At 43.9% G+C, this 26,720-nt stretch overlaps 9 protein-coding genes across 9 annotated transcripts; 5 read left to right on the top strand and 4 right to left on the bottom strand.

Moving 5' to 3' along the window:
- Positions 1-1,018: 1,018 nt before the first annotated feature.
- Positions 1,019-4,151, top strand: I203_100512 (uncharacterized protein; the record flags this gene model as incomplete). Its single annotated transcript, XM_019150340.1, has 5 exons — positions 1,019-1,194; positions 1,248-1,659; positions 1,726-2,746; positions 2,802-3,339; positions 3,395-4,151. 5 exons carry the CDS (start codon positions 1,019-1,021, stop codon positions 4,149-4,151), a joined length of 2,904 nt encoding a protein of 967 aa, XP_019000306.1.
- Positions 4,152-4,984: 833 nt separating this feature from the next.
- I203_100511 (uncharacterized protein) lies at positions 4,985-9,002 on the top strand (the record flags this gene model as incomplete). The annotated part of the gene is made up of 12 exons (XM_065516667.1): positions 4,985-5,017; positions 5,144-5,382; positions 5,467-5,503; positions 5,567-5,705; positions 5,765-5,846; positions 5,908-6,162; positions 6,226-6,557; positions 6,625-6,791; positions 6,841-7,450; positions 7,509-8,218; positions 8,291-8,468; positions 8,563-9,002. 12 exons carry the CDS (start codon positions 4,985-4,987, stop codon positions 9,000-9,002), a joined length of 3,222 nt encoding a protein of 1,073 aa, XP_065373485.1.
- A 650-nt stretch (positions 9,003-9,652) lies between these two features.
- On the bottom strand, positions 9,653-11,713 carry I203_100510 (uncharacterized protein; the record flags this gene model as incomplete). The annotated part of the gene is made up of 11 exons (XM_019150338.1): positions 9,653-9,688; positions 9,772-9,833; positions 9,985-10,098; positions 10,193-10,214; positions 10,288-10,300; positions 10,382-10,515; positions 10,628-10,809; positions 10,949-11,084; positions 11,150-11,161; positions 11,228-11,388; positions 11,560-11,713. 11 exons carry the CDS (start codon positions 11,711-11,713, stop codon positions 9,653-9,655), a joined length of 1,026 nt encoding a protein of 341 aa, XP_019000304.1.
- Positions 11,714-12,235: 522 nt separating this feature from the next.
- On the bottom strand, positions 12,236-13,897 carry I203_100509 (uncharacterized protein; the record flags this gene model as incomplete). The annotated part of the gene is made up of 6 exons (XM_019150337.1): positions 12,236-12,610; positions 12,720-12,805; positions 12,968-13,137; positions 13,252-13,296; positions 13,451-13,582; positions 13,794-13,897. The coding sequence occupies 6 exons, from the start codon at positions 13,895-13,897 to the stop codon at positions 12,236-12,238; spliced, it is 912 nt and encodes a 303-aa protein (XP_019000303.1).
- A 648-nt stretch (positions 13,898-14,545) lies between these two features.
- Positions 14,546-16,211, bottom strand: I203_100508 (uncharacterized protein; the record flags this gene model as incomplete). Its single annotated transcript, XM_019150336.1, has 7 exons — positions 14,546-14,599; positions 14,669-14,893; positions 14,954-15,029; positions 15,079-15,275; positions 15,327-15,428; positions 15,488-15,682; positions 15,753-16,211. 7 exons carry the CDS (start codon positions 16,209-16,211, stop codon positions 14,546-14,548), a joined length of 1,308 nt encoding a protein of 435 aa, XP_019000302.1.
- Positions 16,212-18,466: 2,255 nt separating this feature from the next.
- Positions 18,467-19,369, top strand: I203_100507 (uncharacterized protein; the record flags this gene model as incomplete). The annotated part of the gene is made up of 3 exons (XM_019150335.1): positions 18,467-18,617; positions 18,752-18,988; positions 19,056-19,369. 3 exons carry the CDS (start codon positions 18,467-18,469, stop codon positions 19,367-19,369), a joined length of 702 nt encoding a protein of 233 aa, XP_019000301.1.
- Positions 19,370-20,149: 780 nt separating this feature from the next.
- I203_100506 (uncharacterized protein) lies at positions 20,150-21,050 on the top strand (the record flags this gene model as incomplete). Its single annotated transcript, XM_019150334.1, has 4 exons — positions 20,150-20,300; positions 20,481-20,608; positions 20,829-20,924; positions 21,012-21,050. 4 exons carry the CDS (start codon positions 20,150-20,152, stop codon positions 21,048-21,050), a joined length of 414 nt encoding a protein of 137 aa, XP_019000300.1.
- Positions 21,051-21,206: 156 nt separating this feature from the next.
- On the bottom strand, positions 21,207-23,368 carry I203_100505 (uncharacterized protein; the record flags this gene model as incomplete). Its single annotated transcript, XM_019150333.1, has 10 exons — positions 21,207-21,336; positions 21,402-21,471; positions 21,552-21,577; positions 21,649-21,701; positions 21,798-22,003; positions 22,100-22,208; positions 22,285-22,326; positions 22,408-22,652; positions 22,759-23,158; positions 23,246-23,368. 10 exons carry the CDS (start codon positions 23,366-23,368, stop codon positions 21,207-21,209), a joined length of 1,404 nt encoding a protein of 467 aa, XP_019000299.1.
- A 643-nt stretch (positions 23,369-24,011) lies between these two features.
- I203_100504 (uncharacterized protein) lies at positions 24,012-26,642 on the top strand (the record flags this gene model as incomplete). Its single annotated transcript, XM_065516666.1, has 8 exons — positions 24,012-24,749; positions 24,831-25,274; positions 25,340-25,558; positions 25,635-25,766; positions 25,830-25,893; positions 25,953-26,078; positions 26,241-26,320; positions 26,412-26,642. 8 exons carry the CDS (start codon positions 24,012-24,014, stop codon positions 26,640-26,642), a joined length of 2,034 nt encoding a protein of 677 aa, XP_065373484.1.
- Positions 26,643-26,720: the final 78 nt, after the last annotated feature.

Here is a 26,720-nt window from a genome sequence, read left to right as displayed (position 1 = left end):
CGATCCAGTAATCTTGTAACATCGGGCTGTGACCCGCGACTTGGCCGTGTTGTTGTTGATCTTGTTGTCATTCATGTACACCCCTTATCAGCCCTCCAGTCCTCATCCTAACAGAGTAACTACGAGTATCGTCCAGTAATCACAATTGTAAAGCATAGAGTTGGTCACATTAGCAATCATCACCGTCCCCAAGAACAGTCTCAACAAGAGTCGTCATTCCGCATCCACACACATAAACATACACTACACACATCTAATCCCGGGACCGATAATCACGCGTCCCTGGTCACTTACTGTCCCATATCTACGAGTAACACGATTGCCACCCACCACGCAAGTCCAAGTCAAAGCTCAGGAAAGTGAGATACGAGCAGAGTAGCTGTAGAGCAAAATCAAGTGGTCTGTCACGACTACATATAGACATTCTTCTTCTTTCATCATCTTATCACCCCCACTGCATCATCGTTATTTCCTTTTATCATTATCTCCGCATACGTATACGGTAAACGTGTGAGTGCCCCATCTCGGATATTAGACTATCGACTGTCGACAGCTGATTCAATCTCTTTGCCTTCCATACCTTTGTTAATGATTATCACCCTTTACCACTATATTTACCCATATGTGCTTATCAATCGATACATCCCAATCCCATCGCCGACACATCATCACTTTAGATAGTAGAGTAAACATACAGTTTGCTAGTCAAACTTACCTATACAACTCTGTCATCTTCAACCACACCCCATGCCTAACTCGGACCATGTCGACCTTGACCGACATCTTTCCGACACAGGTAGGGGTGGTAGAAGACGGGCAAGGAGGAGACAAGGAATCCGTGCGTAATCACCTCAATCATTGGCAATTGTCTATCACGCTGATCTTCTCTTCATCGACTATAGCAATTGATTTGAAGTGAGATATCACTATCAGATCATTCTGCATTATTATTATCACACGTGCTCATCACCTTGTTTCCACTTTTAGTGATACCTCAACCTCTATACTCAGTCCGATCATGTCCCATCTTCCCTCTTTGACAGGTATGACATCTTTGAAAGGTTTCCTACCCACTTCACCGGTCAAGCCACTAGCGGAAGTGCCGACTTCGCCGTCAAAAACTCGTAATATCATTGGTGATGGGATCAAAGCGGTTTGGCAGGAGGGTGATCTAGGTGGTGGCAGAGGTATAAGGTGAGCTATGCCCTTTATATCATAATTGCGGATCCGCTAATGCAGTTGAGCAGCCCACTACTACTAGTAACTTCCAAAGCACATATCCTCCAGGTCTTCACCATCTACAACAACCATATTCCGGATGACCCCCATATAACGGAAACTTTCCGCGCACCAGAGGAGATCTTATCTATTCCTACTATCAAATATGATAAGAACGCGAAAAAGTCAAGTGTGGAAGGTGTAACGATCGCATCTTCTGGAGGGATTGAACAGGTCCTGAGTATGGTCATGCTGAAAAATGGTGCAGAAGATGAACCGCTGGTGGCCATGACCGTTCTCTCCCCAAGTAGCCGGAAATCGACCAAAGGATCATTAGCTTTAGTGTTTATCAATTTACGTACAGGATTGGCAGTCAGGAGAATTGAGTTGGGAACGGGAAGTGCAGCGGCTGTACACTCCTCTGACAAAGCCATTGCAGCTGTAAGTTGCTGACAGTACTATCCTATATAGTCATATACGACCAGTGACTGATGACTTCACATCTAGATTGTTGCCCATCCTGTACCCTCTATCCATCTATTCTCCGCCAAATCTTTCGAGCCCTTACCTTCCTCTCCTATTACCCAAGTCGCCCTCAACCCAGAGACCGGCCTTCCCACTGTGTCTCTGTCAGGCCGCCTCCTCGCATTTGCCACTTCGGATGCTCCTCATGCCCCTGGTGCTGCTGGTCTCGGTTCCATCGTTACTTCGACGACCCTACAACCATTTCAGCCTCCCTCCGAGCAGCGTAGGCGCTCTTCGTCCAATGCTCAAGACACTCAAGCAGCCATACTGTCATCTGCTGTAGAGATTGGAGGGGGAGTAGCTAGAGGGGTTTGGGCAGGATTGAAGATGGGCGCAAAGGCTGCTAATCGTGCTCGAAATACCCGCCTGGCAAAAAGCGCTCCCACTGATTCAAGCGGTACTCTAGGTGATGAGGAGACAGATGATTTCGATGGAGAAGCTGAGAGTAGAAGTCTCGAGGAATCGAGTGCACTGGAAAAGGTTCCATCTTCATCTTCGTCAGCTATGCCAGCCCCAGAAGGAGAGTGGATCAAAGTGGTTGATATATTTGCTCGTCCCGCTGGGCGCAAAAGAAGGTCGCTTTCGACCTCTCGGCGTTCGAAATCGAGTATCTCAGACTGTCATTCACCAACACGCGTCGGTCAGTATGAATGCATCGCTCACTTCTGTTTACCACCTTCGACATCCCCCTTACCCATCGATACAACTTCTCCTCATCAATCCGGTATCAGACGGTCGTCGAACAACCGCCCACATCCCATCAATCACCTGTCTTTTTCACCTGATGGAACGCAATTGTTCGCGGCTCCAAATGATGGCAGATCATTCCATATCCTGGAACTTCATCCTGCGGGGATCGATAAAGCTGAATTGGGAGAAGTGAAAGGCCAGGTATGGCATTTGTACGAATTGCGAAGAGGCCATACAGCGGCTACTGTCAAGGGAGTCAGTTGGGACAAGGATAGAAAGTGGATAGGTGTAGCAACAGGAAAAGGCACTGTTCGTGAGTGAAACACTCCCTATCGCTTCAACGAGTCCGCGCTGACTTTCGGACCCAGATGTTTTCCCTATCAACCCATCTGGAGGGCCAGCTTCGTCATTCACGCATGTGACAGATACGATTACGAATCCTCTTCGACTCCATCCCCTCTCGACCGTAATCGTACCCGTTGCACGACTCCGACCTCGTCGATCTCACCAACAGGATCAGACCCAATCTCCCACCTCGTCCGTGCCTATAACTGGCGCAGCAGTGTTCACCTTCACGTGCAATCGAAATCATCCACTTCACAAGAAATTGTATTGCCAGGATATCTCGATCTACCGCCCTACATCTAATACCCTAGAGCTCGCTCGTATCTCTGTGCATACAGTCGAGCAAGCGAAGATTTCAGAAAGGGAATCACAGTCTCTTCAAAGAAGAGGGAGTGCGTTAACCGAGATAATGCGAAATAGAGCGTTCGGCGATGGGAGTGATCTTGGGATTGAGGTTGCTGTGAAAGCCGCTTGGACCTTGCCTGAAGGTAAAAGGGATATTTCTCTACTCGATGACCGGGTGGACCCAGAGCGTAAATCCCCGCGTCAGGTACATACCAAGTGAGTACATTTCATCCGCAATAGATGCAAGGACGCTGATAAAATATGTCATCAGGAGTTTGGCACGAGCTGAAATACGAACCCATTGTGTTAACCCATCTATTCTCCCTGCGTCGATCTATCTGTCACGACAGATCGAATTGTTTTCTGCTAAACCCATCGATGATTATTCCCCTTTATCCATAATGGATATTGAGGCGAGGCAACATAAGCTGTTGTTCAGAAAAGAAGTCGAAGCATTCTCTCCCTTGCCTGAACATGTCAAACCGTTCGACGAACCGCTGTTATCTGCTTTACATTCCATCATCGAGGAAAGACCCTCAACTCAATTACCTGGCCTACCCAACGGATCGCCAATGCAAACTGGAAGATGGACGACTACCACTAGGATCCCAATCAGATCAGTCACGGCTGGTGTTGACAGGATGAAAAGGGAATATGTCAAAGCTCAATCGCAATATATCAAACATAAACATCAATCTCAGCGTAGAGAGAAGGCTAGGAAGGAGGGTTTGGGTCTGAGTTTCGAAGATGAAGATTCTATATCAATTCTCAATCCGGATTTATCATCTTCCAAAGATTCTCAAGAATCACCGTCTTCGGATTTGTTGCCTACTACCGAGACGAGCGATGCGGATGCCGAACACGATTTTGACGAGGAGTGGAATACGGGTTGGGAAGAGGAGTATAACAAGGCGATTGAAGATGATGGACCGCAGGAGTTGGTACTGGGTTTGATGGATGAGGAAGAGGAGGAAAGGAGGAAATGGGAGATAAGAAGAGAGAGGCTGAAGAAGGAATATGCTAAATGAGACTTCACCAAATGGGGAAAGGATTGCATACTGTTGCTGAATGAAGATATTGCGATGAGATGCAGATCTGGTAAATGCTTTCGAAGATGATCACGATCCACTATGATCATTCCCCCCAGTCCCGTGTACTACTCACACTACACTTCACTACTCTTTCCGGTCGAGACAGTGAAATCCTATCATTACATATACAATCAATATCATAAACCTGGAAAAAAAAGGTCAAATCATAAATCAGATACAAACAATTCTTAAGCTACAGATATCAAATTAGTTGTAAAGCGAACCTTTGATGTAAAGGTGTTTATTGTAGTATTTTAGTAAAGCAAAGTATTGAAGCATGATGTATACTGTACATTCATCATTCACATTTATCTCCAAGAATGCGTTAATTCACAAGAGAGCAGGTACTCTTCAAGTTATCACTAAACGACAGAACAGCACTGAACATTCTCACCATACCCGTTCAATCGAGTGATATGCGAATTGCGCCTGAACAGGGGATTTATGATGTTCTCGAAAGATGAAGGTGTCAGCATAGAACAGCGAACGAGGACAGCATAGACACAGCAGCAAGTCAATTGGACACCTTCGCCTATGCTGTTCTCTAGACATGAGGGTCCGCCCTGGTTGGGAGCGGAAAGCGGACATCGCCACTTGTTGCATGTTTCATCGTTTCTCACCTTTTTGGTGTGGTTGCAGCTGAAATAAAAGGAAGATCCATCGACCTCATATCTTTCTCAAATTGAAGGTGCGTTTGTCTTTCTATATACCCAAGCTATCATTTCTGTCCGAGATCTATATAACTGTAGAAATAAGTTGCACAAGTCAACATGGAATTCTCGAATTTCGAGGGTGCTTCACAGGTAGGTCCTTCCTTCGCTTACCGATCTGATACGATTTCAACATTCTTTCCTTGCCACCGTATCTCGAACATCTCAATGCCAGGAAACGATCACTGATATAGATGACTCGGTATACGTGATGTATAGTACGGCCCACAAGATGATGATCTTACATCAGTCTATTCAGCTGTACCCAACTCAGTGATCAATGGAAGCTCAAACCACAATCATCATCATCATGCTCCTTCAACCATAAACGGCGATTTCACCAGTCAGTTCAATGATTTGGGGATTTCAGATCCTTCGAATGGGCTGAGATACGGGGATGATGAATTTGATGAGAGGGAGAGGGAGATGTTGGGCGCTGGAGTTGAACATGCTTGCGCGTGAGTATCTGTCTCAAACTTTCTGATGCAATTTGAGAAAAGGTGGATCGAAGCTGATCAATCGTTTGATTGGGCTTATCTTAGTTACTGTGGTATACATAATCCCCAATGTGTGGTAAAGGTGAGCTATGTGTTCATCTGTGTTCAGAAGAGCGATGCCGCTTATGTGTTACGTCGACAATAGTGCATGCACTGCAATAAATGGTTTTGCAATTCTCGAGGAAACACCTCCGCATCGCATATTGTCAATCACCTGGTCAAAGCCAAACATAAGGAAGTAGTATTGCACAAGGAGAGCGCTTTGGGAGATACAGTACCAGAATGTAAGCTAACGACAGGCCTTGTAATGTCATGTAGACAGTAGCTTATCTCATTCTCATAGGTTACAATTGTGGAAGTAAAAACGTATTCATGTTAGGTTTCATTCCCGCCAAAAGTGATACAGTCGTTGTACTTCTCTGTCGGTGAGTTAACTCAGACATCCAAGGATTTAGTGCAACTCATTGATCGGTTTATATTTCGCAGACAACCCTGTGCCGCATTGACCAATTCAAGAGATATCAACTGGGATACATCTCAATGGTCAGCTATCATTGACGACCGACAATTCTTATCTTGGTTGGTCAAGATACCATCTGAAGCTGAACAACTACGAGCGAGGCAAATATCTTTGGCCCAAATCGCCAAATTGGAGGAATTATGGAGAGATAATCCCGATGCTAGATTAGAGGATGCAGAAGCTCAATCCGGTGAAGAGGAAATGCAACCCATCTTGTTAAGGTGAGCTGAAGCGATTGGGTGTGACGGACCTGAAATTATCATCAGCTAACGGAGATTACATAGGTACGAGGATGCTTATCAGTACCAAAATATTTTTGGACCTCTGGTAAAGATAGAAGCAGATTACGACAAGCGAATGAAAGAATCGCAAACCGAGAATGATATTACTATACGATGGGATATGGGTTTGAACCAAAAGAGATTAGCATGGTTCTGTATGCCAAAGTTGGAATCAGGAGAAGTTAGATTGGCTGTAGGAGATGAGCTGAGATTGAAGTTCGTTGGGACAACTTCAGCTGGTATCAAGGGGATGCAGGCGTTCAACTCGAAAGGGTGGGGTGGAGGTAGTAGTGAAGGCTGGGAAGGCATTGGAAGTGTCATCAAGATCCCTAACAGTGAGTCTAGCTCATGGGCACGTATCGATACACAAAGCCTGTTGAGCTGATTATCATTGATATGCAGACGTCTCTGACGAGATTTGCCTGGAATTGAGACGAAACGATGGCGTACCTTCCGATTGTACCCATGGCTTCTCGGTGGATTTTGTCTGGAAAGCTACAAGTTTTGATAGGATGCAAGCGGCCATGAAGACATTTGCGATCGACGAGAAGAGTGTCAGCGGATATATCGTAAGCTTATATATACTTGTGTTGGGATCAAGCTTACTAAGTCATGTAGTATCACAAACTCCTCGGACACGAGCTCGAACCTCAAGTTCTACGTACTCAAATGCCCAAAAGGTTCTCAGCACCCAATTTGCCCGAGCTGAATCACTCCCAGATGGCTGCTGTTAAGGCGGTTTTACAAAAACCTCTCAGTTTGATTCAAGGTCCTCCTGGTACTGGTAAAACGGTAACTTCAGCATCTATCGTGTACCATCTAGCCAAGATGAATCCTGGTCAAGTCTTGGTCTGTGCCCCTTCCAACGTAGCTGTCGATCACTTGTGTGAGAAGATTCACCAAACTGGATTGAAGGTGGTACGACTTGCGGCCAAGTCTCGAGAAGCTCTAGGATCAAATGTGGACTTCCTTTCGCTCCACAATCAAGTAAACAATGCCGATACTCATCCCGAACTTCAGAAACTCATCCAACTTAGAAACGATCAAGGTGAATTGAGTCAGAGTGATGAAAGGAAATATAAGAGTTTGGTCAGAGCGTGCGAGAAGGATATTCTGAATGCGGCGGATGTCATCTGTACTACCTGTGTCGGGGCCGGTGATCAACGTTTAAGCAAATTCAAGTTCAGGACCGTTTTGATCGATGAGGCTACCCAATCAGCTGAACCAGGTGAGCTATTCTTTCAACCTTCGTGTGCAAAAAGGACAAGCTGACTTCGATCGTATAGAATGTATGATCCCTCTTGTCATGGGATGCAAACAAGCTGTCCTCGTAGGTGACCATCAACAATTGGGTCCAGTAATCATGAACAAGAAAGCTGCCAGGGCTGGTTTATCTCAATCTTTATTCGAAAGACTTGTCATCTTGGGTAATCGACCAATCCGACTTCAAGTCCAGTATCGAATGCACCCTTGCTTATCCGAGTTCCCATCCAACATGTTCTATGAAGGTACTTTACAGAACGGTGTCACTGCACCTGAACGGCTTCGAAAGAACGTTGATTTCCCTTGGCCTGTCAGCGATACGCCAATGTTCTTCCATCAAAATCTTGGTACAGAAGAAATCTCATCCAGTGGAACGTCCTTCCTAAACAGGACTGAGGCCTCCAATGTAGAGAAGATGGTCACCAAATTCTTCAAGTCGGGTGTACTCCCTTCTCAGATTGGTGTTATCACACCCTACGAAGGTCAAAGATCGTACATCGCAGCTTATATGCAATTGCATGGAAGTCTCAAGAAGGATCTATACAAGGAAGTGGAGGTTGCTTCGGTTGATGCTTTCCAAGGTAGAGAGAAGGATTATATAATTCTCAGTTGTGTTAGATCAAACGAGCATCAAGGTATTGGTTTCTTGAACGATCCTAGACGATTGAACGTCGCTTTGACTAGAGCCAAGTATGGTGTGGTCATTCTGGGTAATTCAAAGGTATTGAGCAAGGTAAGTCATCATATATAATAAGGCATCCTACGATTCCAGCTTACGCTGACTTTGCGATCCACAACCTTATAGCATCCACTGTGGCTATACCTCCTTACCCATTACAAAGAGAAATCATGTTTTGTTGAAGGACCGTTGAGTAATCTTCAACCCAGTATGATCCAATTCTCGAGACCCAAAAAATCTCTAGCAGCAGCTATGGATCCTTTTAAGAGACGAGAGAGTCCCGCTGGAGAATACATGGACAAGAGTGAGTTGTGATAACCCGACTGCTCACCCTCTTCTCGATCCTCACCAACACAGATAAATAGTCGAAAGCTAACGAATATCCTTTGCATCTTTAGATGTCGGAAGAGTACCTGGCCCAGCTGCTGGCCGATTCGATCCATCGTACTATCGAACTCACAATACAATGTCATTCGTCCCATCCGACGCTCAATCAGTCATCTCCCAAGCCATCACCAACTCCGCATTCCCCCTATTCCCACCTGGTGGATCTAAACCCAAGACATATACGGGTTATGCATCCTCAGTGATCTCTCAGCAACCTACCGATTCTGGATTAGGTTTACCATCCAATCGCAACTCCAAGGGAAACTTGACACCCGGTATTGGTGGAATCGGATATTCTCAATTTGATAGACTGGGAGGAGGCAAGAGAAGAGGTAGTTTCACGAGCGAGGCTGCCAGTGCGTCGATGTATGCCTATGGGTATAAGGGAGGGGATGGGGAGGATGATACATTGAGTGTTGCGCCGAGTCAAGCTGGAATGACAGAATTTTAGTCGGTCTAGCCTAGGAAATAAGAGAGATGTTTTGGACCGATACGTCAAATTCGACCAATCTGCTCAATCGATTTTGATCAATTGATATCGAACATAATAACACATTGATCGATATCGACCTTGTTAATACACAGAGACGAAAAGTTGAGCGATAGCTTGATCCGACTTTGTGTATACGTTTCAAGATCAAGACCGATCAGCAGTGGTGAAGAAGAGGATAAAGGAGGAAAGTGCGAGGACAAGAAGTTAAGGCTTGGGAATGTGGATATGATCAGATGGTCACTTGCAATTCGTAACTTAGTTATACATACTTCTTTTGCTCATTCACAATCACCGTAATCTGTGTACTGCCCACTTTGCGAATAGGAATGCTAAGAATGAATATGCATAATGATGGCGATGATACTCTTTTGTTTTTTCCGTTGTTGATTGATTTCCTTCCCTGATCCATTTCTGTATAGTACAAAGCCTTAATTGCGATCACCTAGCTATGAATCACCGAAGCATTACTCCTCGATAGACCAACAAATGTTTGTTGATTGTCCTTCTTCTCTTCTCCTCTCAAGAACCCTCAATCACAGGAAGCATCTAGATGTATACTCTCATTCGTATCCATTCCGCTCTGACCTGTTTCTTCGACCCTTTTATTACTAATTCCTGATTTTCTTGTATTGAGCCATAATCAACTATCCCCATCAATGAATCAGCCATGGCACTCTCACTCTCGTTGTTGTGCACTATCGAGTTCATGGACTTCCATCGAACTCACCTCATTGAACACTAAAGTACATATCGTGTGAGGTGTGATCCTCAGGAAATGAGCCGTCGTACCTGCACAGAGTGAAAACATGTAATTTGTCAATTGACATTCAAATATGAATCCCCAATACCGTATGATGCAAGCATCGAATGGCCATTTTCCCGCACGAATGGATGAATGAATGAATGGATGAATTTGATGTAATATCAATTGTTGGCTCACCTTTATACCATCCTGCAATACCTTCCGCCTTGAAAGTCTTCCATAAACAATCTATTGGCGATTGATATAATGCTCCTCTGACTTTACCTGTTATAGGATCTTTGATTGTGTTTTCTACTCAAACGAATAGACTGTCAGCATTACCCCAAAATAGACACGGGTCGAGGCGTAAAGGATTATATCCTTATTGAAACAGAAGTAAGCTCACGATTATACATTCTCGTTAAAGCCTGATTCCAGATCAATTAGTTAGGTATTTCATCCTGTTTACATTTTGCACTTCAAAGCCAGGTGTCAACTCACCGTATCAGCAGGTCTATGAATTTACATCCCGCAAACAATCAGCTATGGTTCTCTCACATCCACTTGACGCTTAGCGGAGTAGACCCAAACTCACTGCATCATTATACAGACACAAACACCTGAAAGCGAACTGGCCAAGAAGAAAGTCCAGAACGAATCGTCTTTCATACCCCATTTAGTCAAGTAATGTTTTCCCAAATTGTACGAAGGTAATTGTACGGATGATCCCTGTTTGCGAAAAGATCAGCTCGAAACCCGAATAGTCCTTTATATGCTGAGAGACATTTGAACTGTCTTCTCTTCTTTTATTCCGAAATAGCGATAGATCATCTCAACCCACCATAGCAGTCCTCAAAATAGCAGTATTTACACCTCTCCATAATCCCAAAATACCATCTGATTTCACTATCGTACTCAAAGCATCGTAGGAGCCCTTGTAATAATGCTGGGCACCGACCGGTAGAGCAGGCGAGTAAGCTTGAATACGAGCTTTGACTAAGAAAAGGGGGGATCCAAGTGCAGCTGAAGTCGAGCGAGAATCAACATCAGCAAATTATCCTTTACAGCATAGAACATCTACAGTAAGACCATTCCCCGGTAAGCTCTGTATAGCGACAGGGAGCTGTGGGCTATAACGAGGGTTTATGTACGGTTCACTCACCTCCTATACACCCTGTGACTGCACCTGCTGCTATGGCGGTAGTGACAACTCCCTCGGTAGGTTTCCTTCCTATCGCTCTATTGAATGTCCGTCTAACAGGCTCGTAAAATCCTAATCTCGAGCCATTAAGCAGGATCTGTACGATTGATCTTCATCAATTTCTCAACCCATATTTTCCATCAAATCAAGATCGTAACTCACTTGATATCCGTACTTAAAAATGGAAGACATAACCATCAGCATCCTATGCCTGTCAAGGTAAAGAAGCGAATGACTCACAGCAGGTACCAAACCTCTCTGCAAACCTCTTATACCCTCGTTCCTCCACGTCTTGACAAACACATCAAACACATTGTTATATACCCTAGGGGCACCGGGATTATGCCGCTGTAATTCACCTTGGAGCTGTAATCGGGTTTTCATCGTTTCTGGAATGTTGGCTAGTTATATATCCAAGCAAGTCAGCTACCCCCTCAACATTATTTCTTTATGGCAGTGCGATCAATATCAAACAAAATACATCCTCCATCCGTTTAAGAAGAAGATTTTTCATCGAGATCATAACACCTTCTTTCTTGAGTTTCAGACCGCAAGCAGCAGACTACACTCACATATAGTCACCGCTCCGCATCCTGCCAATCCACCACATAAGAAACTTTCCGCTAATGTCAGAGGAGCCTGAACGGGCTTGGTTGGGGTCGGTACGGCCACGGGAGCAGGCTTCGTGGGTGTAGCTAGAGCAGCTTGAGGTGATGAGGAGGACATTTTGAGTCTGTCAAGGAGTTAAGGGACCTATTGATGATGCTATGAAATATGTTATAAAGCTGATATAAACAAAAAACCACGTAGTTGCTTTTTCAGAAATCCTTTTTACGTTGACCAGAAGACCGAAGAAGGCGATGTATCTGGAAGCGTTCGCTGAAAAAGGTGTTCGAGTGCACGTAGATGGCGTAGAGATTAATATGGCTAGCTGCAAAGGAACGACCGGAAGGGGCTGAAGGAGTCAAGCTGGTTAATGCAGAAGCTGATCTTCCGAGGTACTGTCAGATGTCCAAATGCTGTTAACAACATTTACACTCCTGTCATATCACTCGATCTACTTCGGACTCGGATCTGGTCCCGAAGCGACAGTTCACGTGCCTACCAATAGGATTGGCGCACGCCTATTGGCCTGATCTGTCCATAGGTTACACATGCATATATACAGACCATCCCTATGATACATATATGACAGAATATGCAGAGCAATGTATGGTACGGCCATCATACTTGTCATACTATATATTATCACTGCAATAACCATGGTCTCTCCTTCCAGAATCCATCTCTGATTATATCTTCATGTAAAACCACTATCTCTCCATCAATACCTTCGTAAGGTTTAGCTTTCTTGATTTTCTTCTCTTTCCGTATAACCCCATTGATTCTGGTTTGTGAGACACTATCATCTTCTACTGAACCAACTGCAGGATCGTCGATTGATACGTTCGATACACCAGCTGTTATAGACTCTTCGATCTGTTGCTGAGGCTGTCGATCATCAACCAGAGTTGCAGGCCTTCTCACACATATACTTCCTTTCCTATACTGTTCAGGAAGGTTGTTATAGTTTATACCGTATTTCGAAAATAAAAGTTCGTTCTTATCTTTCGAGTCCGTCCCCTGGGTGTCCAATTACCCGACAAAAATCATGATAAGTCAGTGCAAGATATTCTCCTGCGTGAAGGTAGAGTACCAATCTCAGATAGTAGTAGACTGGGTTCACACTCACCTGCAAGGTCTTATTAGCCTCTGTAGTCGACTGACCATCTTTCACCAATGCCCAAAAGGCGGTATTGTACAAGTTATTTATATGAGCTGGAATGAGGAGAAAATCAGATAAATTAGAAAAGTCACATTTACAGTTGATGTGATGGTCGCTCCTGATTTTTGAATGCTGATCCCTCTCATCATAAAGTCTCTTTTTACCCTCTCGGCTCGATCACCACAACCTGGATGCGTAAGAGAAACCCAACTCACTATCAGCCTGCCTCCAAGCGAAATAATCCCTTATCTCCTTCTCACCAGGATACACGACCACTCTACTATCAAAACTTGGTGGGTACCTCAGGGGGTTGTCGGGAAAGTATGTGAGCCAGTGAAAAACGTATGCGGAGGTGAATAGAGATACGATGGATGATGATATTTTACTGTAGTAAACTCACATTGTCAGTGTTTGTGATCAACGAGAAGAGACGGCAGATAGGCAAGGATATGGGTATTGGCTGGATGACGAAGATAAATAAGATTATCACATCACATACCTCCGACGTCTGTTATACAATTTCGTATTCTTCTTCAACAAGAAACTATCATCATAGACATCAAGTATCAGCATGCTTGAAATACCTCTAATCGATAGATGATCAAAAATGAGATTTGGTGTCCCCCTTCATTTTACACAAAAATGCTACATTTTACATAATATGACAGGTTGTCAATCTGTTGGATGACTCGACTCACCTGTACTCATCACTCTCTCCAAAAGCCATAATCACATCTTTATATTCATCCAACACCGTCCTAGCGGCTTGGTCCATAAGATCCAACGCTCTTTTATCATTTGGTTTTTCGAAAAGATGGGTATCTGAGAATCTGCGATCGGCATTTAATTGATCAGCAAGCTTTGCAGAGTGAGCGAACGCATGCCATCATCAAATAAATATATATATATGTATATATATATATATATGTCTATTTATGTTATAGAGGTTTGGCGTGATTTGACAATCTGGTGATATAGATTGTGAAGCACCAGTACGACCAGGACCATATCCCACTTATGCAAACCAGACACATCACTCACTTGTGAAACCCCCTTCCATCTATCCTGACCACTATGAACGTCCCAGGCATGAGCGGATCAGGTAGTTCGTAATTCCTAACATATTCGAATCGTGATTTCGCCATGTCGTATGGCAATGTCGTGCTTTTCTTCGACGGACTGATTGGATTTGTCACTTGAACCTGCAACAAAGTATGCACCTCTTAGTGTTAAGACTTGTATCTCATCAAGATATTCTCTATAACAGTGAACGACCGAAAAGAAGGATAAAATGTTGAATCTTGTCAACAAATCCTCCCTCACTCGCTTACTTTCCCACGGTACGTCGATCACCGCTCAACACATCTCAACCCCGTAGTCAAGTCAATCATGAAAATCATGCATCGACCCATCTATCCATTGTGCATGTACCTAGCCAGTCTCGAGAAGTGACCCATGCTTCATGCTACCATGCGCGGCTACAGGAGACTAGTATCATCCAATCGAGTACGGAATCAAGGTGTCAATCAGATCGATCTCAGGTCACAAGACAAGAGACGCTACCGGGTCAAAAAGATCAAATAAAATCGTTTATACACATCGAAGGTGGTGAATACTGTATATCAGTAAATTAGTGGATTTGGGATATAATTGATCGTGACAAGAGACGACATAAGATATATCAATTAATAAGTGTATATATATAAACAAGAGAATAGAGCATATCAACGTTAATCTAATCAAATCCAATCAAACCAGACGGAGACCGCAATCGAAACGAAAGAAAAAGAATTCTAAGCGGCAGCAGAAACGACAGGAGCAGCAGGTGTTGTACCACTAGGTTTAGGCTGTACACAGCAACCAATATTCGGCATCAGCGAGTGATCTTCCACAGATAATATACACCAACAACTCACCTCCTCTTCAAGCTTTAAGGGCTCAGTGGAGACTGGCTTCTCGAGTTGGGGAGCCTCTTCGGAAACAGGAGCAGCAGCAGCGGTCTCACCCTCAGCAGGCTTGGCGGTATCTTCTTTAGGAGTCTCTTCTTTGGGAGAAGGAGGTCCGTGAGTTTTCTTGATCTTGAAGATGTCACCGATTCGGGCGGAAAGACGTCGGTGAGCTTTGAGGTTGGGTTTGTGGGCCTAAGATACCATACTCAGCCTAATATTTCTAGCCTGTTGACGTCACCGATTTGGACTCACCTCTTCTTTGGTCTCCTTGGGAGCTTCCTCAGTGGCAGCAGCAGGGGTCTCGGTGGCAGCGGCAACAGGAGCCTCACTACAAGGATATTAGCTCAAGCTTTGCATAACTACCAATCAGCACTCACGTTTCTTTAGGAGCCTCAGCAACCGGCTCGGCGGCGATTGGAACGGCTTCAGCTACAGGAGCAGGAGCCTCGGTGGCAGCAGGAGCGGGAGTGACCTCGACAGCAGGAGCAGCAGCGGCGGTCTCGGATGACTCGGCGACAGGGGCAGGAGCTTCAGCAGCAGGAACAGCTTCGGCAACTGGGTCGGCTTTCTCAGTCTGTGCACTACCATCAGCATTATATGAACATACATTCGAGACTGAACTCACCTTAGGGGTCTTCTTTTTCTCCTTCTTGGGAGATTTGTCCTTGTTACCAAATAATTTGGCGAAGAAACCTTTACCTTCAGCTTTGGTCTTTTCAACCTTTTCCTGTGATATCAGGGGTATCAGTTAGAATTACTCCCAAAATCAAAGCATTGATCACCTACCTTGGCAGCGGACTTCTTCTCCTCTTTCTTCTCTTCCTTGGTTTCAGCAGGTTTCGCAGCTTCCTCGGTGGTAGCAGCGGTCTCGACGGTTTCGGCTGGTTTATCAGCTTGACTACCGTCGGCTTTGGTCGCAGCGTCAGCTTCGGTGTGGGAGGTACCGGCTTCAGCGTGAGTTACGGTAGGTTGCTTGTTAACCTGAATGAATAATCGTCAGATTCAAGGTCATGTTACGATATTAACAAGGCAGAAGGCACAGAGTACTCACGTCATCTTTGAGAGGTTCGACGACAGAAGTAGCAGCAACTTCTTCGACAGGAGGAGCATCGGATTTGAGAGTCTCCTTGACTTCCTCTGGGGTAGGGACAGTCTCAGCGGCGGGGGCCTCAGCGGCAGCAGGGACCTGCTCGTTTTCAGCCACAGGTTCCGTTACGGGTTCAGGTAGAGGTTCAGTTTCAATTGTTGGAACGGGTTCCGATTCGATGACCACCACAGGAGGTTCAGGTTGGGATTCGGGTTCGGTAGGAGTAGATTTAGATTCGGGTTGAGGTGTATTTTCAGGTTCAGATTGTTCAGTGACGACCGTTGAGGTTTCAGGTTCGGGTTGAGGTTCAGTGGTAGTTTCCAATTGAGGTGGTTGTTCGGATGCAGGAGATTTCGAAGAGGAAGAAGCGACACCAGCGAGGTTGGTGTGAGTTATAGATGAGATCAAATCGAGTAAAGCCATTATGTATGGTCAAGGTGGGTGGTGTGGGTATGTGCGGTGGTTTCAGGAGGGAACGTGCGATTGCGGAGTACAAGTGATTATTTGAGATCAAGTTGGTTGACGGGAAAGCAGTTAATAATTAGAACGAATACTTGGTCAGCTGATTGTTACAGCTATGTATGTGTATTATAGATATGTATGTCGTTGAAAAAAATGATATGAAAAGAAATGATTGTAGTGGGGAAAAAGGACAAAGGGAGATGGATATGAAACGATTAAACAATAGGGACACAAGGGGCGGAGGGGCGGGAATCGCTTGTTGTTCTCGTTGAAAGCAACATCAGTGTAGTGAGAGATAAGGGCTTACAACAATGCGCTGTTCCCAAAAATGAATAGAGAAAAGAGGAACGACAAGAAACAAGGTTGAATATTGTGATATTGAGTGGCGAGACATTCTCGGTTCAATGATTGTGATTAAGGCTATCCGTAGATGCGCCTGGTCGAGAGGGGTGTCCGACAGTACCAGCATATAATAACAAGCCCAGGCTCGACTATGGAAAAGAGAAGAAAAGACTCACTTGTTTGTTCTCCTCGGTAGACATGTTGATTGATTGATCTATCTGATTGAGATTGATATGGAGAATAAGAGGGGTGAGGTGTATGTAAATATATGAATGAGCGTGTACGAGGAAGTATATATAGGGTGGAGGAAGGAGTATCACTTGTTTATGGTATTAAGTTGATACGATAATATAATTGAAATAAAGATGAATCACAGGATAGAATAAGAAAGAGAGATGGAAAGAGAGAAGAGAAAGAGAAGAAAGAGGAGATGGAAGACAAGGTTGTTTGAATGGTATTGGTATATAGTAGTACGTGGGAATACGATGATGCGCTTGGGTACTTGTTCTGTACCGGGTGGCGGATATCACTCTTGATTCTACTGCTACTCTGGATGGTAGCAAGGGGTAAAGCGTCAAAATAGTCGGGAGATCAATGCATCAAATGCATATAGCTCATACTACCAAAGGAAGCTACATTCAACTTATAACATATCGGATTATTCCAATCTATTCCTTTCTATACCTTAAGCCGCAGTACTCGTATACTGGGTTATTTCACTTGCCCAGAAGATGAATTGCATACAAGCCATAGAATCATATTTGCATTCACCTGTGCAAACGAGATTCGAGTCTTGTTTGTTTACTGATGTGACACCATGAGAAATTTCGTTTGGGAAAGTTGTTTTGAATGAGTTTGGGTGGCGAATCTCAGATATAGACTAAATTAAAGTGTTTTACGCAAGATGACCATATGAAACCCTTAGATAAGAAGAGGTCAATGCGTCAAGCAAGGCATGAGAGCAGAGAAAGAGAGAAGGAACGTCTGTGATGATGAATAGGAACCAAATACCAAGATTCAAAAAATCGAAAGATCTTACCGCACTAGTCCTCCCTGAACTAAGAAGTAAAGAAATAAGGAACAAACAAAGCACGGGACCTGTTCACATTTCTCGTTGAGCATTGTTCTGTCAACCTTGCAAGATGAAACGCACAACAAAAAGCAAAGAGATGAAGAGTCCCTGGTAGTCATGGCAACAATAGCAAGCTCATCGAGTGAACCAGAGTCAACGATATGCAAATTGCAGTTCAGGCGATCGAACCTCGATTTAAATAGATCAAATCAAGCATGACGGACGGATTCCACGCAAAACATCACGATATGTATGTAGAGTGAGTTCTGATCGTTTGCTCACAACGAGGAAATCAACATCGCTCATCGTATGATTATGATCCAATGAACCTTCCATCTCGATTGTACACTTCCCATCACGCGCTATGAGAACATTCCTCACTGCTATTCAGGTCTCATGATATTTTGTCAGAATCTCTCTTCTCCAATCTTGCGCCGGTGACAGCTGATCAGACACACCACTGACCCATTCAAAAGAAGATTCGACATTCGTTCGCCCTCCTTTGCACCGCACTGATGGAGTGTGTGCATGAGTTGATCGACATGACGTGTGTTTATTCTCCATCCCCTTTATCTGGCTTACTACTCTCGTTTGATTGCAGAGGAAGGCATGTTATCACGACTCATCTTGTGATTTCGGTTCATGTTTTCCTTCTCTTACCTCTGTTCTCTACCTATATCCAACGATCCATCTGCAGATCAAACTTATCCCATCATCAAAGGATTTACGCCACTAATTCACCACCTTCTAGAACCTGGAGATCAATCAAGGGAAGAAAGGCGAACAGATTTAAATTCACATCATGCCCTTCGTACCTCCTCCGACTACACCTCTGGCCTACGGATTCACCGACCACATCGTACACTCCATCAACAAGGTAGATATCGCCTTACGAGTCTTCCCAGCAAGAGACGACGGTACGAAAAGACCGTGGTTGATCTGGGTTCATGGAGGTGAGTCTGGTCGATAGTCATCGTCCTATCTTCCTCATCAAACTATGGCATCTTGTCAGTTTTCCGCTTCCTCTTCTACACCTAAAACTTATGTTAAATCTAAGAGCTCACTGAAGATGCAATTTTAATTATAGGCGCATACATCGCTGGAAAACACTTCAACACTCCCCCCTTCCACCTCTCAGCATTCCACGATCAAGCAAACTACCATATCGTTACATTCTCCCACAGATTACTACCTCAAGTATCGTTCCAAGACATGTGGGACGACATCACCTTCCAATTCCAATGGTGTCTTACCAACCTCCCCTCAATCATCGGAGAGGATAAGATCGAAATGGATAATTACGGTCTAGGAGGTGATTCATCAGGTAGTCATTTAGTTACATTAGCAGGATTCAGATTATCTCACACATCACCGCCTAACGTCATTATCAGTTTGTATGGAATTGTCAATCCACTCGACCCATACTGTGAACAAAGAGTTTGAAGATGGAATCACACCTGATACTAATACACCACCAAATGTTTTGATGAGGATGCTGGAAGATCGTGAGAAATCACGAGCTCAAATATTCGCTCCGTGGAATTGGGAGATGCCATCCATCCTCACACCTGAACAATTAGAAGCTTACTGGGGATACAATTATGAAAATACCGAGGAAGACAAGAGAAGAATGGACCTGAATAATCATATACACAAGAAAGGGATAAGAATGAATTTGTTATTTAGGGAAGAAACTTTTATTTGAAAAGAGAGATATGTAGAAAAAGTGAAAAAAGGGTCACCATTCCACTTGATCGATACTCTTCCCAATCTCTACCAAGCTAACGATGATGGCCAGGAACGGACAGTTTACCCTCCGATTTGTGTTCTTCATGGAGATGAAGATATGACTGTACCGGTTGAGCAAAGTAAAATATTTGCTGAGGGTTTGAAGAACAAAGGTGTGGTGGTGAAGGAGGTCTATCAATTTGATTATGTCATTACCGTGAGTGCACTACCTGAGTTATCGCATCTTTCGATGTGATACCTGACCACACTCTCGGTTTCTGATTTTCATGATAAAAGTCTGTGTTGGCTGACTCTTCATCATGCTGCAGGGACGAAACGACCAAGGGTGGAAAGAGTATTTCCAACCTCTCATCTCATTTGTCAAGATCCATCTCGAAAAATGAATTTTTGTAGAAACCCATTTTGCCTTGATCTAGATTGTATGTGTATTGAAGAGAGTCCTGTTGTGCAAGATAAAATTGTTTGTATACATAGAGATTATAACCATGCATTGAGTGAGCGAGAGATCAATATGAGAGTAACTACTGATCATGGTCGCCCAATTACGTAATGACACCGAACAATCGCCTCCACTGTTTTCACTTTTTTTGCATTCGAGAATTCCAAGCTGTCTGTATAGTATATAACTTCATATTCTGCTGGTATAGTACATCCATCGAGCATATCAACTTACACCCATCGCACCTACTCTCTCGCTTTCACTGGCTTCAAGTTCTCCCCTGCTGGAATAGACATAATGGCACCGCCAAAATCAACAACAAGGGTATCTGCCCATCGTATAGGTTCATTACTGTTTTGTCCTGCGTGCGGTACATTATTGGATTTACCTAGAGATGATCAGGATGAGATTGCATGTCATCAATGTGGAAGGAAAGAGCCTGCTTCTTGTGAGTGAAATATGTCTTTGTTGATAATATACTGTAAATGTCGGTCATAAGAGGAAGATATGTCTTGTGCACATTGCGATTTTCAGATGTGCTAGACAACCTTTACCCTATTCTCAATAAACTTGACATACTTCATACGAAGAGATGGCGCTAATCCATGACTTGCGACTTCATGCGCAGCGTACGAGAATCTACCCACTAAGACATACTCCTCACCCAACGCTTTTCCAAGTGAACTACGATCGAAGCGAGCTTTGGTGCAGAATAAAGTGAATGACGGAGAGGCCGCGAAGGATAGGGATCCAGTGGTGAGTGTTTTGGTTGTGCTGCAGTGTACATGATGTATAGAAGTGGGAGATGGTATAGAGACGTAGTCGTCGAGTGTGAAGGAGTTGTCGAATGTGGTCATTAGGGACGACCAAATGAACTCAACAGAATAAGAGAAATCAGATTGGATTCTGGGTTTCCCCTTATACATCCACATTCTATTTTTTTACTGATCACATCGTGTCCATCTGATCTTTACAGGCCCAAGAGAAATGTCAGAAATGTGGTCATATAGGATTATCATACAAGGAGATGCAACTTCGATCAGCGGACGAAGGTTCGACGATTTTCTACAAGGTGAGTTGATGATATTGCACTCTCGAGACTTGAGCTCTCGGCCATTGCAATAAATGCTAAAATTTTCTGCAATCTCTTTTCTTTTAGTGTTTGAACTGTGGTGATCAAACGTCCACGAATAACTAGTCACTCAATCCTCATCACTTGTCATCCATACATGTAATATCAACATACTCTATCATTGTATAATCAATTCATGCATATATACCAGATATACAGATATATATATATATATGTATATATGTCTAACATTCTACATCCAGCTAATCCCTATATCCATGTCTAGCGGACAACCTCTTTCTCATCAACTTTTTTCATCTCTTCCCATTTTTTCCGCATGTTTTCTCTCTCTTTATTCCTTCGTTGGTAAACTACCGTTATCGCCAACAAGGTCATCCAAACTATCAACCAGCTATAACAAACACGAAGATTCAGTAACTCCTTTGTAAGATGCTTGTCAATAAGAACAGGACTTACCCTAAATTAACGGCAAAGTTTTGTGCGTAATGGTTCTTGGTACCGAATATAACGCATTTGGCCATATCCACTAAAGGTACACCAGATCAGTATAAGCTGATATTCCCAAATCAAAATGAGGCTGATCGTCTAGAAAGCGCAATAGCTCACCTAAATTCCAAACAGGTGTGAAGTATCTGTACACCGACAAAACAACATCAATATCCTTCTCAAGAGGTGTGACTTCTCGACACGGAGGAGAACTCACCCATATCGATAGAACGTCGCCATATCAGCGACATCCAAGAACGCCACCGTAACCTGTCCACCGACACACGATCAGAATTTTCACGTCACACAATCATCGTAGAAAATCAAAGCTTGGATTGGGGAGGGTTGAGGTAAAGTTCAACTTACATTGATTATAACCCAGAAAATCAAGAAGAAAGGAAAAAAGGGACCCAACCATAAAAACATCGTTTCCATCACGAAGCCCAACGCGGACATTGTTATCCAATCTGCCATCCAGTACACGACGAATCCACCTTTACCGAATTTCCTGCTGAAATCTATGAGAAATGCTAGTGATACGAGAGAGTAATTTAATGATAACCAGAGATATGCTATTTACGCACCACCGATCAGTAATCTTATATCTAACATCGTATCCCGGAGCGATAAAGGTAAGGAGGAGCTTGAATGGCGGGGGTTGGACATACCTATAAATGGGACTAGTAATTTGACTAGTACTTCTGAACTCATAGTTAAGGAATCTTGGATCAAGGGTAGTCCTTGGTTGTTCCATGTTACCGAGATCAGGAAGGTGAACTGATGGTTTATCACCAAGGTATAAACATATGAACACCAGTATTGTGGGTAGACATAAAGTTCACAGCACACTTACAATAATCAGATAGACTGTTCCGACAGTTGTAGAAGCGATACCCTTTATGTTAAGTATATCCAACGTCAGCTAGGTTCGCATACTAAAGCTCTGCTTGATAAATCAAAGCTAGAACCCACTCACAGCAAGCTGGTCGAACGGTCTGAGATTATGCAAATTATAGCTGAATGGACCGATAACAGCCCCAGCCTGAGCACCCGTTGTCAATACCGCCGAGGCATTTCCCAAAGCCAGTATCTGAGAGGCTAATTCGGTAGCTGCGCTATTACCACCGGCTGTCATCACCATAGAGCCTAATCGGGCGACGTATTGGTTTTCACCATAAAAGTTTCGAGCTTCTTCGTACAGAAACGTCATAGCTCCAGTAGCTATATTATTGGAAAAGCAGCGCTGTCAGTCTTGTGTAATAGCTACAGTCGACGCAATGCAGAGTCTGTCGTGATAGAGATACACCAGGCCATTCATCAAACTCACGCTCCCACATCACACCTTCAGTCAATCCCCTCCATACGCCACTCGTAGCATTACTATTCACAATCAATACCCCCCATACATCCTGGTTCAGCACCCTTTCTTCAGCGTAGGCATAAGGATCGATCCCTTGACCCGTGGACGTTAATCTGAATTGCTGTAAAGTTGATTGATCAGATTCGTACCATCCCAAATGAGGTTCTGTCGATAGACTATTCTGGATGGCCATCGTGATGGCTGGTCCAAGTATAGCGGGATGAGCGACCGATCCGTAAGGAGAGGCAATCGAGTCTAGGTCAACTACCTCGATGGAGAAATGCGTGGATCTTGATGTTTGCAGGTAGTAGGATCCAAAATAGATGGATAGGAAGAGGAACTTAAATATCGTGATTAGACCGAATGTCTAATTGATCAATCGACATAAGTGTCTGTAGAATATGGTAGTTGTGCCATCGATTAAAGACAATTGTAGATGGTGCAAAGAACTCACCATAAATGTCAACTTGGCCCATTCTTTCTTGCCATCTTTCACTACCTTCGAGAAGAATCCTACTCTGGATTTCCCATCTGGAGTATGCTTCGACTGAAAGACTTCCTTGAGGGAAGGTGACATGATGAATTTTCTGTTTTTTTGCAATTTGAAGATGGAAGAAATCAGTATAGTATAGATCGATTTTGTCGATTTGACTAATTGATTATAGGTTCTATTCTGACTTGACTTGAAAGCTCTGATCACAGATGATCAATCAACTTGAACAACTGAACAACTGAAGCCCAAGAATGTAAATAGCTCGTTAACAGAAACACTCAGCGGGTGAAGCACACATTATCTTTCGTGGTCTCTTAAAACGGAGAACTGACGTCGTTGCCTCGAAAACTCTTTACCAGATATCATTGTTTACTTTTTACGATCGCGAGCAACACCACCGCTGAAATCCGAGTAAAAATAGACGACGAAGGCCCGGTTAGTAGCTGTATGACGTCAGGAACCAAATAATCTTAGTTCGGCGGATCGAAATATGTTTTTCGGCATTTGCTATTCTTTTACATGACGATGAAGAGATACAAGATATCGTAAGAAAAGATATCGTTCCTATGGGTGGTCGAAATCAGAGATCAGTTTAGTACAAGTGAGCATCATGAAGATTGACATTTTCAGTTTCGAAATTCTTTTCTGCCATTGAAGGATCATCCCTACCTCTATTTTTCCAAACAAGCTTGGGTCTTGAGGTCTCATTGACACATCGTCCTATAAGATGACCTCCCCCCAGGCACCAGCACTAGGTCGACCATTATCATTTCCTCACCCTCATCAGGAGACAAGCACGACTCAAGATGACCGTACACCTCGACCAACATCAACAAGCCAGTTCACGTCCATGCCTTTGAGGGATGAATCCGGATCGGTGAGAGATGCAAGCACGGAAGACAGTCATTCTTTGGCAAATACATTTGGAACTACAGATCTACTTCGAAACAGGAATTCCCAGACAGAGTTTATAGCCGGTACACAAGGGACAGTCTCACCTTCTTTCCCTAGTCAGGAAGGGATCAGTCAGACTCAATCGGATCAAAGTCAACCTTTGTATCAAAATGCTATCACCAGACTCCCCCCTTCGGAGACTAAGACTGATCAATCCAATGCCGATGAAGCGCCCATACTCAATACTCATAATCGTTCGGACCCAATAGACAATCAAGGAGAAGATTCATCCTCTTCCGCTACCATGCACAACCGCCCGTCTTCTTCTTCTTCACCACCTGACCAGTCGGACCTCCGTGATCCCTCGAAGAAACGATTCAAGCAAGCTGGAATATTAGTCGGATCGGCTTCGGGAGCAGCTACAGCGGCCAGACACCTGTTAGCAAATCGACATGATCAAGTGGGTAACGAAGGTGGTAGACTACCTAGAGGGTATGAGCAATTTGAGATATCGGATAAATGGGGGATCGGCTCTAAGAATATCAAAGAAGCTAGATGGAAAGCTGTCAAGGTCAGTTATCAATTACCCGATAAGTTATACTATGCCCTAAGTTGTAATGACTGACAAACTTTGGATATGCAATATCTACAGAAAGGTGCAGTGTTATACGGCTTCATCACTATCTGGTTATGGATCTGTCTATCAATATTTTGGGGATCGACCTATCGTCTGACCTCATTCTTACCTTCACTTACCGTACACGTAATTCCCTTTGACACTCCTTCATCCACCTCGTTTCTGAACGGTCCAATCACTCAACAAATGACGTACGTGGCCAATGAGCCTCCTTCGGTGGTTCATCTAGGCTATCAAATAAAGGATCCGTCCAATTACCCAAACGGCCTTGAAGACGTTAGAAGAAGTGTGGTCGCTCAAGAGTGCTGGGCAGCTATTGTTGTTAATGACAATGCCTCGTCGGCTTGGACGGACGCACTGCAGAATGGCGATGAGTCTTATGATCCAACGGGGGCGATTGGTATCTATTATTCTGGAGCGAGGTTTTATCAGGTGGTACTGCTTTACTTTGATTCTTTGGTAAATACATTTTCAAAACATCTCTTTTGCTTAACTATTATGAAGGCTGATCAACGGGTTAACAGATCACTCGAGCCTTGGCAAACCCCTTGGCGACAGCTCGCTCACAAGCTCTAGAAGCATTTATGGGATCAGCTAATACCAATCCTACTTTACTCACAAATGCAGCTAGGGTACCACAGGCAATAGGAGTAGGATTCGGGTATACGATATTCGACGTCAGACCTATTCAGAATGGAGCTTGGGCTGGTGCAGCTCCCATGGAAGCTAGTTTGATTTACTTTGTGAGTAGCTTATATCCAAGGGCAAGGGTAGAAGGATGGTCAACTGATGGGTACTGTGTGCTATATGATTTCTTAGATCATCTTTGCTTTCTACCTTTGCTTGTTTGGTGGTATAGCACGTATGAAATCTGGATTGAACTCCAGGCTCAAAATGTCCTCCATGTTGGGGTTGAGATTGGGCTGGCCATTATTAGCTTATTTCTTCATCGTAAGTCGCTTTCTGTTATCTATCCGTCTTTATCTTCAGGTGGACCTGACTCAACGGGTATAGTCACTATGGCAAACTTTGATCGTTCGAGCATGGCAGATACCCTTGTCAGACCACCTCGGGAGAGGTAAGCCATCCCAACTGAATAATTCAAAATCATGTTGTTATGCTGATTTGTTTTACCAGCTGGATTTGTTACTCTCTGGGCTTTGAACTATGTTACCATCATCGCAGCGGGGTTCGCAATGGAGACGATGTTGGCTTTAATTGGTATCGCATGGTTACCTTTCTTCTTGATATTGTGGATTATCCGTGAGCACATCAAAGCACTATTTGAATTTTACCCTATTTTCGCTCATTCATTATACTCCTATGTGGGTTCTGTTGTCGATTAGTGAATATCAGTAAGTCACCTTTACACTAAATTAGGACAACATGTGATCCGTCCACTAATCTTTCATTGTCTTTCTTTAGCCTCATCGTTCTACCCTATCGAACTGATGCCGAACTTCTATCGTTTCCTGAGATGGATGCCATTTGTACATAACGTGGAGGTGAGTCGACATCCGACCAACGATTGGGTCTTCTTCCCCCCAATGTATGTGGTACTAGCTACTGACTGTTGATGCACTTGGTGGTTTTTAGGCTTACAAGATCATCGCATATGGTACGGACCTCCAACATCGACTGGGATTACATTTCGGTATAATATTCGCGGTCATTGGAGTGGAACTGATTTGTTTCCCTCTTGCGTTGTTCTTTGAGAGGTGGAAAAGTGATAGAGATCAGAGGAAACAGGTTGAACAGAAGAAGAAAGAGGAAGATGATGAGAGAAAAGCTAAGGAGAAAAAGAGAGATGGCAATGGTGAAGCTTGATCACGCTTGGATATTAGACAATAGATACGTTAGAGTTAGATCATTCACTAGAAGTGTATCATCGCAAGACTGTACAAT

Source organism: Kwoniella mangroviensis, assembly GCF_000507465.2.
Source record: "Kwoniella mangroviensis CBS 8507 chromosome 1 map unlocalized Ctg01, whole genome shotgun sequence".
In the NCBI taxonomy this organism is placed as follows: domain Eukaryota; kingdom Fungi; phylum Basidiomycota; class Tremellomycetes; order Tremellales; family Cryptococcaceae; genus Kwoniella; species Kwoniella mangrovensis.
The sequence above is the reverse complement of the archived record's forward strand: the minus strand, read 5'-3'. Positions and strand labels throughout refer to the sequence as shown.